General features: G+C 40.1%; 1 protein-coding gene across 3 annotated transcripts in view; it reads left to right on the forward strand.

The window, feature by feature from the left end:
• Exoc2 (exocyst complex component 2) overlaps window positions 1-13,528 on the forward strand; it is a 164,251-nt gene that overhangs the window by 66,453 nt on the left and 84,270 nt on the right. For all 3 annotated transcript variants that reach the window (XM_028775674.1, XM_028775675.1, XM_028775676.1), the window contains exon 11: window positions 4,625-4,743. In XM_028775674.1, the coding sequence (XP_028631507.1) occupies window positions 4,625-4,743 (119 nt within the window). The remainder of the gene's footprint in view (window positions 1-4,624; window positions 4,744-13,528) is intronic.

Here is a 13,528-nt window from a genome sequence, read left to right on the forward strand (position 1 = left end):
TGTATAGATATACTGTGACATTGCATGTATGTATAGATATACTGTGAAACCCACAGGAATAACTTGGGGGAATCAAAGTACTGATGAAATGGTAAAAGGGAAGACAATAGAAATTTAGGGGTATTTGGTATAGGACATGAATATTCCTTGAATATAAATAAATTAGGAGCAGTTATAGAGATACCCACCCCTCTGCCCCTCCCTCCCCCACCCTTTGAAGGAACGACAACCTGCCAGGTTGGCCAAAGGAAAAGTAGTCTCATTGCTCAGATCTGTTTCTCCTGCTCAGTAATGGTTCCCACCTGACTCCCCTAGTGGACTGGGTGCTGCACCTGCAAATGCCGTAATCCACAAAGTGGGAAATTGTAGCTCAGGAGTGTACCATGGCTTGACAGTAGTGAAGGATATGGAAGGTTCTCCCTTGAAACTATGTCTGATTTACATGCCCATAGTGATCATCGAGAGGAGTAACTGTGGAAATAGTTTTCAGTTGCCAATCCATTCAGAAGTCCTCAGCAGTATTAGAAGACAGGGACCTCAGAGAGTAGCAGAGAAGCTGAGAGGAGGAACAGCTCTACAGGAATGAGCCTTTCATCCCGGGCAGCTCTGGAGTCCAGCTCCTCAGTGTCTCCATCTGCAGAGTGAACATGACAAGCAGCATGACTGTATCTCAGGTCCTCTTAGGGTAAAAGTTAGCCTAGTACCTAGCACATAAGGAAGAGGCAGTGAGGTTTAGCTGTACATAGCTTACACTGCATTTGGAGTTGAAACATAAATTGTAACTGAGATTTGAAAATACTGACTTAATTTTCTGCTATGCTATCTTAAGTGTGGTATGAGTTCAGAATAAAGTGCTATTTCCCAAATTCTGTGACTTCTTTAATTAGTGAGATTTACTAAAAATTTCAGTAGCTCTAAAATGATGATAGACTTCATATATGTATGCATATGTATTTGCCTGTGGTCATCTTATGAACACTGAAAATACTGTCTGTAGGCCTTGAAAGATGGCCTGTCCTGAACACTGCTCTATGTGCATTTAAGGAGGGGCCAAGGACCTGCTCTAAATTATCTTCTAGGAGCAGTGGGAGCAGATATAGGACAGGATTTAGCAGTGAGACCAGAGAACAGGGAAACTGATTGTTGCTTCTAGCAAATGCAGACCGTGTGCCCACACTGATTGGGTGCTAACTGTGTTTCCTCTCTGGCCAAAGGGTCCGGCATACACAGCCACAACTCTTATCTAGTGTCAGAGCGCATCCTTGTCTTTCTTCCTCTACCTTTCTGAGGAAATGTTATAGTTGAGGAACTTCCCTGGTTCGCAAAACTGCACAATTTAAAGTGGAAATAAACTTGGTATGAGTTAGCTAAGCGCCTTGAAGCTTTGCTGCTTGTGTGTTAGAAGGTTAGCTTGCTTCTTCCTGTGTGAGTGAGCTACATTTGCTTCCAGAAGTACATTAAACTTGTGGCCATAGATTTGAGATTTGATTAGTGGATTAAAAAATAAGCTCAGAACCAGGTTAAGTCTGTTTGACTTTAACATCTATGGCATTAGGTCCTGTGGGCACCAACAAGCCAGAGAGCCTGTGCACAGCTGTGTGTGTCAGATTCACTCTGCCATGCACAGTAGGACTTATAGTTCACCACTGCTGTGCTGCCTGCTCTCCTGGGCATAACTGAAGGTACCCTCTTCTAAGAAGTGCTCAGTTCTCTCTCTCTGTCTCTCTCTGTCTCTCTCTGTCTCTCTCTGTCTCTGTCTCTGTCTCTCTCTCTCTCTCTCTCTCTCTCTCTCTCTCTCTTTCTCTCTCTCTTTCTCTCTCCCTCCCTCCCTCCCTCCCTCTCTCCCTCCCTCTCTCCCTCCCTCCCTCCGTCCCCACCCCTCTCTCTTCACCAGTGTGTCCCTACCCCTGGAGCTGCTGAGGATCCCAAAGATGGTGGCTGAAAATGCTTTTAGATGTCCTTTGTTTTGTTTTGTTTTCCTGAGAATTGAGCCCAGAGTTTCACTGAAAATGTTCCTCCTCAAATTCTGAAAGTCTGAATCTGTGCTTTTCAGAATTAAGATCCTTTACTCCATCTCCCTACCTTTCCAAAAAGCCTTTTTCAGAATGTTCTCTAGTATATAATTTACAAAAAAAAGCAGTAACTAGTACCACTAAACAAAGATTCTTTTAGTGAAACTGCTAGTTTTAAGCTTGGTACTAAAAAGAAAAGAAACTTACTGAAATCTAGAGCTAACATTGTATTTTCCAACTGAAACGTTTTCTAGATTTTCTGAGACAGTAAATCATAAAATGTTTCTAAGCCTCTTCAATTTCATATTAAGATGGTGCAGGATTATTAAAAGTTTTAGGGACATAGTGTATGAGCTAAAGAGTTTCACAGTTTTAGAACATACAAAGCAAGTTTGCTGGGCTACTGCAAAAGAGCCCAAGTGATACACTGCCTGCAGCCCTAACCAGGAACTTCACTATGAGAAGGAAGCCTCTTCTGTAAGAGAATACTGCTGTGCTTTGCTGTAGATGGCGAATTGGGGCAGAAGGAAAGTGTTAGTTCTGAAGTGTGCAAATGCAAGGCAGCCATATAGGGAGATGTTGCAACAGATTATCCTCAGCAGGAAAGAACAGAAAGTATGCTCTTAGGGAAGGAAAGACACAAGCTACTATGTGCTGTATTTATATCCCAAGTAATAAAAGAGAAAAGCTCTTGGGAGAGGAAAAAAATCAGAGTCGATTTGGGGAACTTTATTTGCATTGAGTTCCTCATACTAAGCTAAATGTAATTTGTTGGAATGTGGTTTTCTTCTGAGGGCAGTGCTCTCATAAATGAGAAAGGCTTATAGGTACCTTCTTTTTGTGGGTAAAATCCTTTTGACTTCCTACCTTTCAGCGCTAAACATAGCTGTTTGCGGCCTGTGGACAGTCACAGGGAGGGCAGACTGCCATCACAGCGCTGAGCAGCGGGCAGAGTTGCTGCTCTCTGGGGAGTCAGGTCTCTGAGCTATTAGCTCCTTCAGGTCAGGGTTGCGTGGCACATTCCTAAGTGCATGTCAGGGTTCTATTCAACATTTTGTTTGTTGTCAACTTACTACAAAATGGATTTGTTTCTCCTCTAATTAGCTGCTAATTGAGATGTCTGAGTAATGAGTACCCACTACTGAAGAAATGTGGGAATGCCCCACAGTGATTAGGACACGGCTAAGGTCACAGCTTGTAACCATCAATGAACATTTTCATAGAACACAAATTTTTAACCTCAAGGCAAATGATAGCTGAGGGTTAAAAAGTATTTTAGTGCAGTAAGTTAATTTGAACATACTTATAGAGTTGATATGTGTGTATTATATAAGGGCTCAGGGCCAAACAGGTAATGTTTGACAGAAAAATTTTGGTTGAAATATATTTAAATTATTCACATAGATTTGAATATTTCTTATACAAAGAAAACTTTAAATATTTTAAGAACTATTGAAAGTTAAGAAACTATCTATCTGTATTACATTTTATAGAAAAATAGTTTTTCAGTTGTAAAATTAATTTACCTCCTAGAGATAAGCGCATGCTGTCAATGCTTAAATTTTAGTGGCCTTATATGTAAGTCATTGTAGCATAGTGTCACATTGCCATCCAGTGGCCGTATTTTATACCAGAAGAGATTGGGGGCAGGGGAATTCACCCAGTTTCCTCTGCTGGCTCCCACCTAGGTTTAATGAAATGACTCTCAAGTAATAGAAAAAACTTGACAGAGTGACTGTAAATGTAAAGTTAGTTTCTTTCTCTTCCTCAAACAAAAAAGAAAACCTGCCGCAAGGTTAGGTTGAGCAGGTTTTCATTGCGCGGTTATCGCTAATGCTTACTGTAATGTGGTTTGCTACTTCTGCATCTGTAGGAGTAGAGAATAAGATGGATGTCCAGTATACTCAGTATGATCGGTAAATGGGAGATAGAATTCTTCTGATCAGTATTGCTCACCTGGTTTCTTCCTCCTCCTCCTCCTCCTCTCTCCCTCCCTCTCTCTCTCTCTCTCTCTCTCTCTCTCTCTCTCTCTCTCTCTCTCTGTCTTTCTTTGTCCCCCTTCTTTTCACTCTATCACTTTGGTTTTTTTTCTGTCATGTTTTTCTTTAAATAAAATAAAAGTAAGTTTAAATGTAAGGAAGTGTTCTCCCCAAACCTGTACAGCCTTTGGCCTTTGTCAGTCAGTTTTGTCTTTTTTGTTGACTCTTAGGCAAAGAGGTAAGTTAAAACCCTACAGCTGGGCCTACGTTCAATTCTAATACCCACATGGCAGCTCAGAACTGTCTGTAACTCCAGAAATACAGGAAATCCAGTATCATCTTCTGACCTCCCCAAGCACCAGGAACTCACATGGTATATTTATATAATGAAGGCAAAACATACATACACATAAAATTTTAAAAAGAATAAAAACCCAACAGCTTCGTCATTTACTATTGAATGAAAACAATGTGGTGTATTTCAATATAAACTAAGTATTAAAGACAAATATTGGCAAGTACTTTACTAGTTTGTTAAATTTTAGTTTTTCTTTAAAAATTGGTAGTAATGTTCCAACCTAACAACCTTTGCCTTTGCTGTTATAACAGGAGCCTTGTGCTTTGCCTTCTCAGGTATCTTTCTGACCTCCATGCACCTGGTGACCCTGCTTGGCAATGTATCGGAGCTCAACACAAGTGGACCCTCAAGCTCATGCAAGACTGCAAAGAAGGCCACATGAAGAGCCTAAAAGGCAAGCGATTCTCTTCCAGCTTACATGCTTGTTAATGCTTAGTAGTTAAGGGAGTGAAGACCAGATTTTCTTGGTCTTGGTACCTGTCTTCCTGTTGTCAGCCCTCTGCCCCACTGTTTGGTACTGTGCAGCATAGACCAAAGTCAGTGCCAAAAGTAAAAGAGAGCACCTTTGCAGAGGTCTGTGGGTCTTGTTGACCAGTGTTATTGACACAACTTTATTTTATAGAAGAGTTAATTTTTACAAGGGGTGAACATGATTCTGTAGAGATTGTATTAGTCCTTGGAAAGTTTCACTCTTCATCAGACATATCCAGAGGCACTTGTGAATCAGGAAGTACCAAGTGCTAGATAGACAGTGGTGAATGATAGAGAAGCAGGCCCTGCCTCCTGGAGCTACTAGTGGAGGAAAGGAAACATATTAAACATATATATAATTGCTAGGCAATTAAAATGTTGAGACCAGTAATAAAAAGAAAAATGAAAAAGATTTTCAAGAAAGATAACTGAGAAGAGTATTTCATATAGTCAGTTTGAGAAGATAGCTTACAGAGGCTCCATATTAGCTAAGAACTGGAAGTAGCTACCAGACAACCTCTAGCTCAAGTAAGGAACTTCTGTCTAGGACTCTGAGGTAAGTTTAGAAAAAGAAATTAAAGCTATGTTTGTGTGTATGTTTATTGATTTTTCTTTGTTTAATTCTGTCATTCAGCAAAAAGATATTAGTGACAGTGCTTCAGTTGTAGAGCAGTCCCAAGGGTCTGACTTATACGTACTTCCAGCATAGTGAAGGCGGTGACAGGTAACTGACCATTGGAATGCTGTATAACACATCACTTCCTAAGACAAGAGAAGTTCTGAGTGGCACAGTAGCTCACAGGAGCAATTTGTGATCCAGGCTTTGAGGGTCAGGGAAGGGATGTTGTGAGATCTGTACTGGAAGAAGAAAGATCTGGACTTGAGAAAAAACTATTCTAGAAAGAACATCAGGGAGCCAGAGACAGCCTTGTGTTCTCTGTGGCTGGAGTGAAGCCTGTGAATAAAGCTACAGGAGTTCTGCTATAGTAAGAATGATGAAGTAATGGACCTTGTTAGCTGTTTGGAGGAGTTTGGAGGTTGTCCAGAGAGCGGTGAGGAAATATGGAATTGTACAAACAGGGAAATATCATATCTGTACATTCCATGTGGAGGATGGATAAGGAGGGATTCTATAACAGGGTTGATGAGGTTGGCAGAGTGATGCCAATGTGAAGTATAGGGGTGGACTCAGGGCTCTTTAGGAAATAGAATGGACAGGACTTGGGCAGGAAGTGGGAACAGGAGGAATACCCTGGAGGAGTCCATTAACATGGTGGTGCTGTTGGGAAATAGAAAACATAGAGTTTGCCCCCAACTCACATTTGACAGGTGAGCTTGGAATTGTCTGTCGTGAAAGTAGACAGATCTATCCAAGAGGTAGTTCGAGTTAAAGATTCAGAGACTTGGAGGTTGTTTATACCCAGATTGTCTCTTGACATTCATGCATTTATTCATGAAGATGGAAAAAACAAAAAAAAGAAAACCAAGAACAGAATCTGGAGGGGCCTTTTTAAGTGACTGGGAGAAAAGAAACCTGGAATGGCAACAGTGAAGAGGTGGCCACAGGGACAGCATGGCCACATAACAGCATGCTTTCAAAAACCAGGAAGAGAAGAACAAAGGCATCATGGGTTGAGCAGCAAGGGTGCTGCTGGTATCCTAGGTGAGAGTAGCTTCAGTGCCTTAGACACCTGGGAAGGGAATAGAGACAGTAGTCAGGTCCCAGGACTGTGGAAGAACAAACAACCCGAGGTCAGCTTTGTGGAACCACAAAGCGGTAGCTTCAAAGAGAGCCTTCATTTGTTATCTGTCAGTAGTGAGTTGTCTTTAGTGTATATAAGTTTTCAGTTCCAATTCTGTTTCTGAGTTTGATACTTTGGAAACCCCATGTATCATGAACTGATGCCACAATCTCAATTATCAATAATTGTTTTGTATTTATTGCAAGGGAAGATGACAGTGTATGATATGGAACATCTTTGGAAATCTTAAGAATCTTTTTACATACACGTGTCAGCCAGTCAATTTTGAGTCTGCTCTGTTCTGTTGACTGATCATCAGAATCTTGGGGCAGTTTTAACATCTGTCATTTACTAGCCTCTCATAGGCATGTCCAGCCTTTTGACATTGTGACAGAAAATTGTGGTCTATGAAATTCAAGCTTTCAAGCTTGAGAGTTTACAGAACAAACAAGCCAGCCCACCCAACAGACAGACAAAACAAGAAAGGAAAAAAGAAAAAGAAAACCCAGAGTCTAGTTTCCTGTAAATTTATTGTAATGAGCTAGGCTGTATTTAAGGCTATCATGTGGCTCATACAGCCCACAGGTTAAAGACTGGCTCTGCCTACTAGGTTCTCAGACACAGAGAACAGGTCACATGTGTACAGGCTGCGTCATCAGTGTTCTGGTTGTTATGCTAGAGTCACAAGACAGTGCTGAGCAGACCTCCTGGAGCTTTGGGTGTATGGAACATATAATTTTTTTCAAATGTCATAAGTGCATGTTTGATTGTAATTGTGAAAAGGTGGGGAAGTGCAGAGTGTACACTCTTATGAAGCCATATTGCAGGAGTACCTAGCCTGGTAGCAGGAAGACAAGGAGAGTTTCTGGAGCCATGGTAATGGTGCTCAACACTGTCATTGTTTGCTTGCTACACACAGGATACATTCTGACAATGGACTTTCTTACCTCTGCTTATCTAAAGAGACAATTTAGTATGAAAGTATACAGATTTCTGAGATATTTCAGCATACTCATTTGAAGACATCCCAGAAAATTTCATGCCACCTTTACCTGAGAGAACTGATGACCAATATTCCATCACTGAAAGATTTGAATCTTGTTTTTCCTCCATACTAGGGTTGGGAGCGTGGCGCTTGTGTGTGCTAGACAAGTGTTCTATTACCTAATTGCATGCCCAGCCTCTCTTTTCAACTCCATGCTATATTCTTGTGTATGTATTAATATACTTAAAATGAGCATTTCAAAAGAGAAAGTGAAAAAGCATTACCTGTAATCAGATTCCTCTTGGGTTTTTTTTCCTGAAACTTTGTATAGAACTTCCTCATTAACTGAGAGAATGTTACAAGTTTTGCCTAGTTTATTTTGTAGGTTGTTTTTCTTAATTGAAAGTGAAACACAGTACTTTACAGCTCTTTGAACCACTCTGCAGGCTTCATGGCAGTACCATGTAATTTCCTAAACTCATTATGCAAATTTAAATAGGCTATTGTAGAATTTAATTTTTCCTTTAGTCTTCTGAATAGGCTTAAATTTACCTTTGTTTTGTTACTAATAAATGTTAATATGAATTATTTAAATAATTTTTAAACATTAGTTTTTACTCTTTAAAAGTTTCTTACATTTATATAATGTAAATTGAGCATTTAATCAACATTATCTTCCTCCAATTTCTCCTAGTACCCTTAACCATCTCCCTTTCAACTTTATGTCTTTTTATTTTTTCTTTATGTTATTAATAACCCCAAGTCTAATTAGTGCTGAATGTAAATAATTTTAACATACAACATTTAATTAAAAGAGTGATGTGATTTTTGAAGAAGCAGTTTTATTATTTCATTTTAGAAAACCACATGCGGGCTGGAGAGATGGCTCAGAGGTTAAGAGCACTGACTGCTCTTCCAGAGGTCCTGAGTTCAAATCCCAGCAACCACATGGTGGCTCACAACCATCTATAATGGGATCTGATGCAGTGTACTCATATATATTGAATAAATAAATAAATAAATTAATTAATTAATAAAAAAAAGAAAATCACATGCATGCACATGTGCACACACACTGCTAGGGACTGAATCCCAGGCCTTACACATGCCCCAGTCACAAAGCATAGTCATGGGCGCGCGCGTGTGCACACACACACACACACACACACACACACACGCTGACAACCCCATATATGTATGTATACACAATTTCTCATATACCTAGCTTAGTTTAATCAGTTGTTAGCTAATCTTTCACCTGTTACTTCCCTCTCCCTTGTTCAATATTCTTTGAAGTTGACCACATAATTATCTGTGCATTTTTTAGAGGCCAGGGCTATTAAAATTTTTTAAATTGAAGTGTCAGTATCAGTACTTGAAATATCAATAATTTATTTCTATTTGGGGGTGTCTTGTTTGTTTGTTTGTTTGTTTGTTGTGAGACAGGATCTTTTTATGAAGCCCAGGCTGCCCTAGAACTTGCAGTGGTCCTCTGGTCTCAGTCTTCTGAGTCCTGGAATTGCAGGCATACACTACTATGCCTAATCTTAATAACTTATTAATAACAAATATCTGTTAATTTTCAAGTTCAATTTAATTTTATCTAGAGTCCTTCCTAGGTGTTTCTGTTATCCTCTTTTACACTTGATCTTAACCAAAAGCCAGGAAGCAATGCTACCATCACTTTTTAACTGATACTTCTGTAGATGAATTGGCAGATGTGCCCAGTACACAGCAGAGCTTGTTTCCTAGCACAGAAGAGCCTGGGGGAAATGTATTTGCTTTGTCTGTTTTTGCAGAAGGATGTTTTCAAGTCAGCATTATATGTGTATATGCCATAGGATGTTCTACCCCTTTAACATACAGTTTGACAGGCAGTGTAGTGATGGTGTACAGGTCTGTGTGCAAGGGGCAGTCTTTAGCTAAAACATGCCTTAAGTATAAGTTTACAGAGAATAAACAGTTGTTCTTTCATGTAATCTATAGTTGTTGATGAACTCATAACAGACACTTACAATTTTCTTAAAAAATTGTTATAACATAAGGCAGAGTGGAAGAAGATCCACTAAATATGTGGGTCCTCCATCAGTCATACATTCATTCCTAATGTGATAGGTTGGAATTCCTTTGTGAAGAGGTGTCACAGGAACCGCTGACAGATGTACTGTCAGTACACACTGATGATGGGAAGAAGGAGTGTGTGTCCAGATATTTTTTTGATTGCACCATCCTGTTCTCTATCCAGGCCTCTGAATCACACCATACCAGTCCACATGTCCCTGTGCTGCACTGTTGTAACAAGTATTCCATCAGACTGGGATTTCTCTGGGAGGAAGGCAAGCTAGCCCCAGGCTACTTAGGAAGATCTGTACTGAAACTTCCCAAGCTAGATGAACCAAGTCTACTTTCTGTGGTTTTTGATACCTGTTTTCTCTCATAGGTGGATTTTATTAAGGAAAAGTTGTACAGTATTAATTAGTAATCCATTGAACTGTTATTCTCACCTTAAGTACGTGATCCGAGTTGACGCTGAGAAATTGAAGGTAGCTGCTAGAAGGGGACCAGAAATTATGGTTGCATCTGAGCAGGGTACCTCTAGTTTTCCCTCTAGAGCTGCAGGACTCAGTGGTGGCAGGGATGGAAAAAGTCATTGCCATCAGCCTAATTGATGGTACTTGTGGCTTGAATTGACTGACCCCTGTGTTCAGAGACAGAGTGCCTGATTGCCTGGCAGGTGCAAGTTTGGTGGTATTGATCGAAGCTGTCTGTTGAAGGCTCCTGCATGTGAGAAGGGACTAATATTCCAGCTGTCAGATGCTGTTTAGAGGTGGTGTGTGTGCTCTGAAATGATGATGCCTGCATTTCATCTAGAACTCTGTTGTCAAGGTGCCATGGTTCTCAAAAGGCATTCAGGATCCTCATTTCACAGTGAAAGCTGGCTGTCCTTTCAATCTAAAAACAGTGAATCTGAGGCTTTCTATTCTAGTCACTGCACTTAGACTACTAACTCTGGAGAAGAGAAATGGATGCAGTTGTTTAAACTCAGACAAAACAGTAGCTAAGAACTGAGACTGTTTGTGAAATAAAACCCAGTTTAAATAGATAGATTATAAATACTAAAAGCAGGGAAAGAATTCTTGGTGTCTTTTAAAAAAACAAAATTGGCCTTTGTACATAACCATGATCTGTATTGAGAACTGGTAGGGCCTCCTTTGGACTTCAGTTGTTACAATATGAGTGTACAATCACCCTGACAGATGCTGCTCATCAAGTGATTTAATGGGAGGGCTCACTACCTTCTTCAGAGTGCTGGCATTTCCAGATTCCCTCCCTGATCCCTGAGTCCTGACCCTGAAGCTCAGATATGACCTTTGGGATTTTTTACATTGAGGAAAAGTGTCAGGAGATAAAAACCAATGTTTTATGTTGGAAAAACATAAGTATTTTTAGTTTTTTTCTAAATTTCATGATTTATGTACATTATGAGACCTGACTTTGAAAGTTTAAATAGAGCCGCAGGATTTGAGTACTAAGTTTTTCTAGCCTGACCTGAGTGACCATCCGGTTTCCGGTGCCCTGAGTGCAAAGCGCCCAATACTCTGAACCATTGCACAAGTCAAGCTTTTTCCTCTGCCTGAGGATTGGTCTCTAGGAATTCCTATGAAATAGGTCCAAAATTAGAGCATGTCTTGAGGTTTCCTGGCAGGAAAAGCCTTTGGTTAACCCCTGCTGGGATTCTCAAACAGGACTTTGAAAGGTGGCCTTCAAAGGTATCTTCTTTGTTCCTAAAATGGCTTGAGTTTGACTCTCAGACCAGCTGCCTGTCTGGTAAACTGGGGGAAAGGGCATCAGCTTGCTCTGGCATCTTTGGATCTGTGCTCTAGTTAGGACTTCCAGAAGGACTTCCTAGAATTAGAACTCAGTGAAGCGCATTTAGAAGAGGAGCCAGGGCTTATGTAAGCAACACGTTCTTAAAAATAGACACACAACAGAAGAAAGGAACATTCACACATGGCTCAGGTTGTCTTTGAAGACTTGGAGGGGACATGTCACACCTGAGTGGCCTTTTCTCAGTATTCACACTGGTGAGTGGGTTGCAGACAGTGAGCTGCTCAGAAGTGGCTCCCAGCTCCACATGCTCAAGCCCCTGGGTTTGATGCACTGTAAAGCCACCAGCCAACAAAATAAGACTTTAATGATTTCAAACATCTAGTAAATTGCTAAATACTCACTGAAAAAACTAAAAATATTTGTTTGTCCAAAAACTTTAAGATACAAAAGGTTACATTTTCAGCTGAAGCTTATTCGGTAGTAGATATCTACAGTCTGGTTACATTCTATTTATACTGTATAAATAAGCTATGCTATTATTGATGTTTATCTAAATTTATCTTTGTGTACACATTTTCTACATAAGCATTTTGAATAATAGGGTTACTAATACAATTCTGATGTTTTCCTAATGGAAGAGTAGGGTAGTTTCCATGTATTAGAGTAAATTGCAGTCCTCATTAGGAAACTGTTGACTTCATTGAATTTTCTTTAGAATTATAAAAAAAAAATTCCGTAGTTAAAACAGTAGACATAGGTTATTCACATATTAAGTATTTTTAAAAAATTATAACTTTTACTTAAAAGTTATAGTGTGGTTTGTACATAAGGAAGGGTTGATTATGGAATTCATTTCCTGGAGATTGAAACACTGAGATTGAGTGAATGAATCTCAGTGTTTGCCATAGCATACCCTGAATGATAGCACTTAGAAGTAGGAAAGAGAAAACACTACTACAGCAAGTGCAGACAGATTCAGGTTAATCTGCATCTTTTTCCTACACCTAAGTCCTCTGTTACTGGGAGCATAACCCCTGGGCAGAGTGGCAGGGTCTAGTTGCAGACTCCTTGCAGGGAGTCCTTCACCTGGGCAGTTGTTCTTTTGCATGCTGTAATAACAGTGTGTTTTAGATTGGCTTTAGAAGAGTTCATGTTTGGCAGGGTTTAGTACCTCTTTTAAGTCTGGGCGCTCTACAGGGATGCACAGAATAAAGTGGATGCAGGAGAGGGAAGCATAGGAGAAGCACTGAGCCCAAAGCAGCATTCTTCTCCCCAACCAAGGGGTAGCAAGGGTTTCCGTTCTTGTGCGTGTGTGTGCGTGTGTGTGTGTGGTGTGTCTGTCTGTGTTTTGTTTGTTTTGTTTTTCAGAAGCAGGAAGAACATCATGCATTGGATTCAGAGTGCCCACATTAGAAATTGTTGCTGGTGTCTGAAAGTAGCATAAATGAATATAAACAGTTGTATATGCGAAAGTACAAATTGACAATTTTTAAAAACTCGATTGATTGTAGATTTTGAAATATGTATATAATTTGATGACTGTCTTAGTTTACTTTTCCGTTGCTGTGATAAAACACTGACCAAAGCCGATTGCAAGGCTTCATTTCAGCTGATGAACTATAGTCCATCTTTGAGAAGTCTGCCTGGAACTCAGCAGGGGCAGAGTCAGGAACCATGGAGGCAGAACTAAAGCAGAAGCCCTGGAGGAATGCTGTTTACTGTCTTGCTCAGCTTGGTTTCTTATAAGCCAAGCTCATCTGCCCAGGGCTAGCATCCCCCACAGGCCCTCCCATGTGAACCATTAATCAAGAAACTGTTGCACAGACTTCCCACAGGCCAGTGTGATGGAGGCATTTTCTCAATTGAAGTTCTTCTTCCCAGATAACTCTTTGACTTGTGTCAAATTCACCAAAAAAACTAACGAGCACAATGAGAATTTTACCTTTTAAATAAAAATAAAGACCTTGGTACCAGTAACTTAGGCAGTTTTTTAAAAAGCAGTTAAGACTTTATGAATTAGGTTTGCCTTTTCAGTGGTGTTTTGGGTCTGCACAGTAGAGTAAGAACTGTTCCGTGTGCCATAGAGAAGAACTGAATCTTGTTCTCTCATTAAGAGATCTGTTCACCTTTCCGTTTTAAACAGATAGATC

Source organism: Grammomys surdaster, unplaced genomic scaffold, assembly GCF_004785775.1.
Source record: "Grammomys surdaster isolate TR1022 unplaced genomic scaffold, NIH_TR_1.0 258, whole genome shotgun sequence".
In the NCBI taxonomy this organism is placed as follows: domain Eukaryota; kingdom Metazoa; phylum Chordata; class Mammalia; order Rodentia; family Muridae; genus Grammomys; species Grammomys surdaster.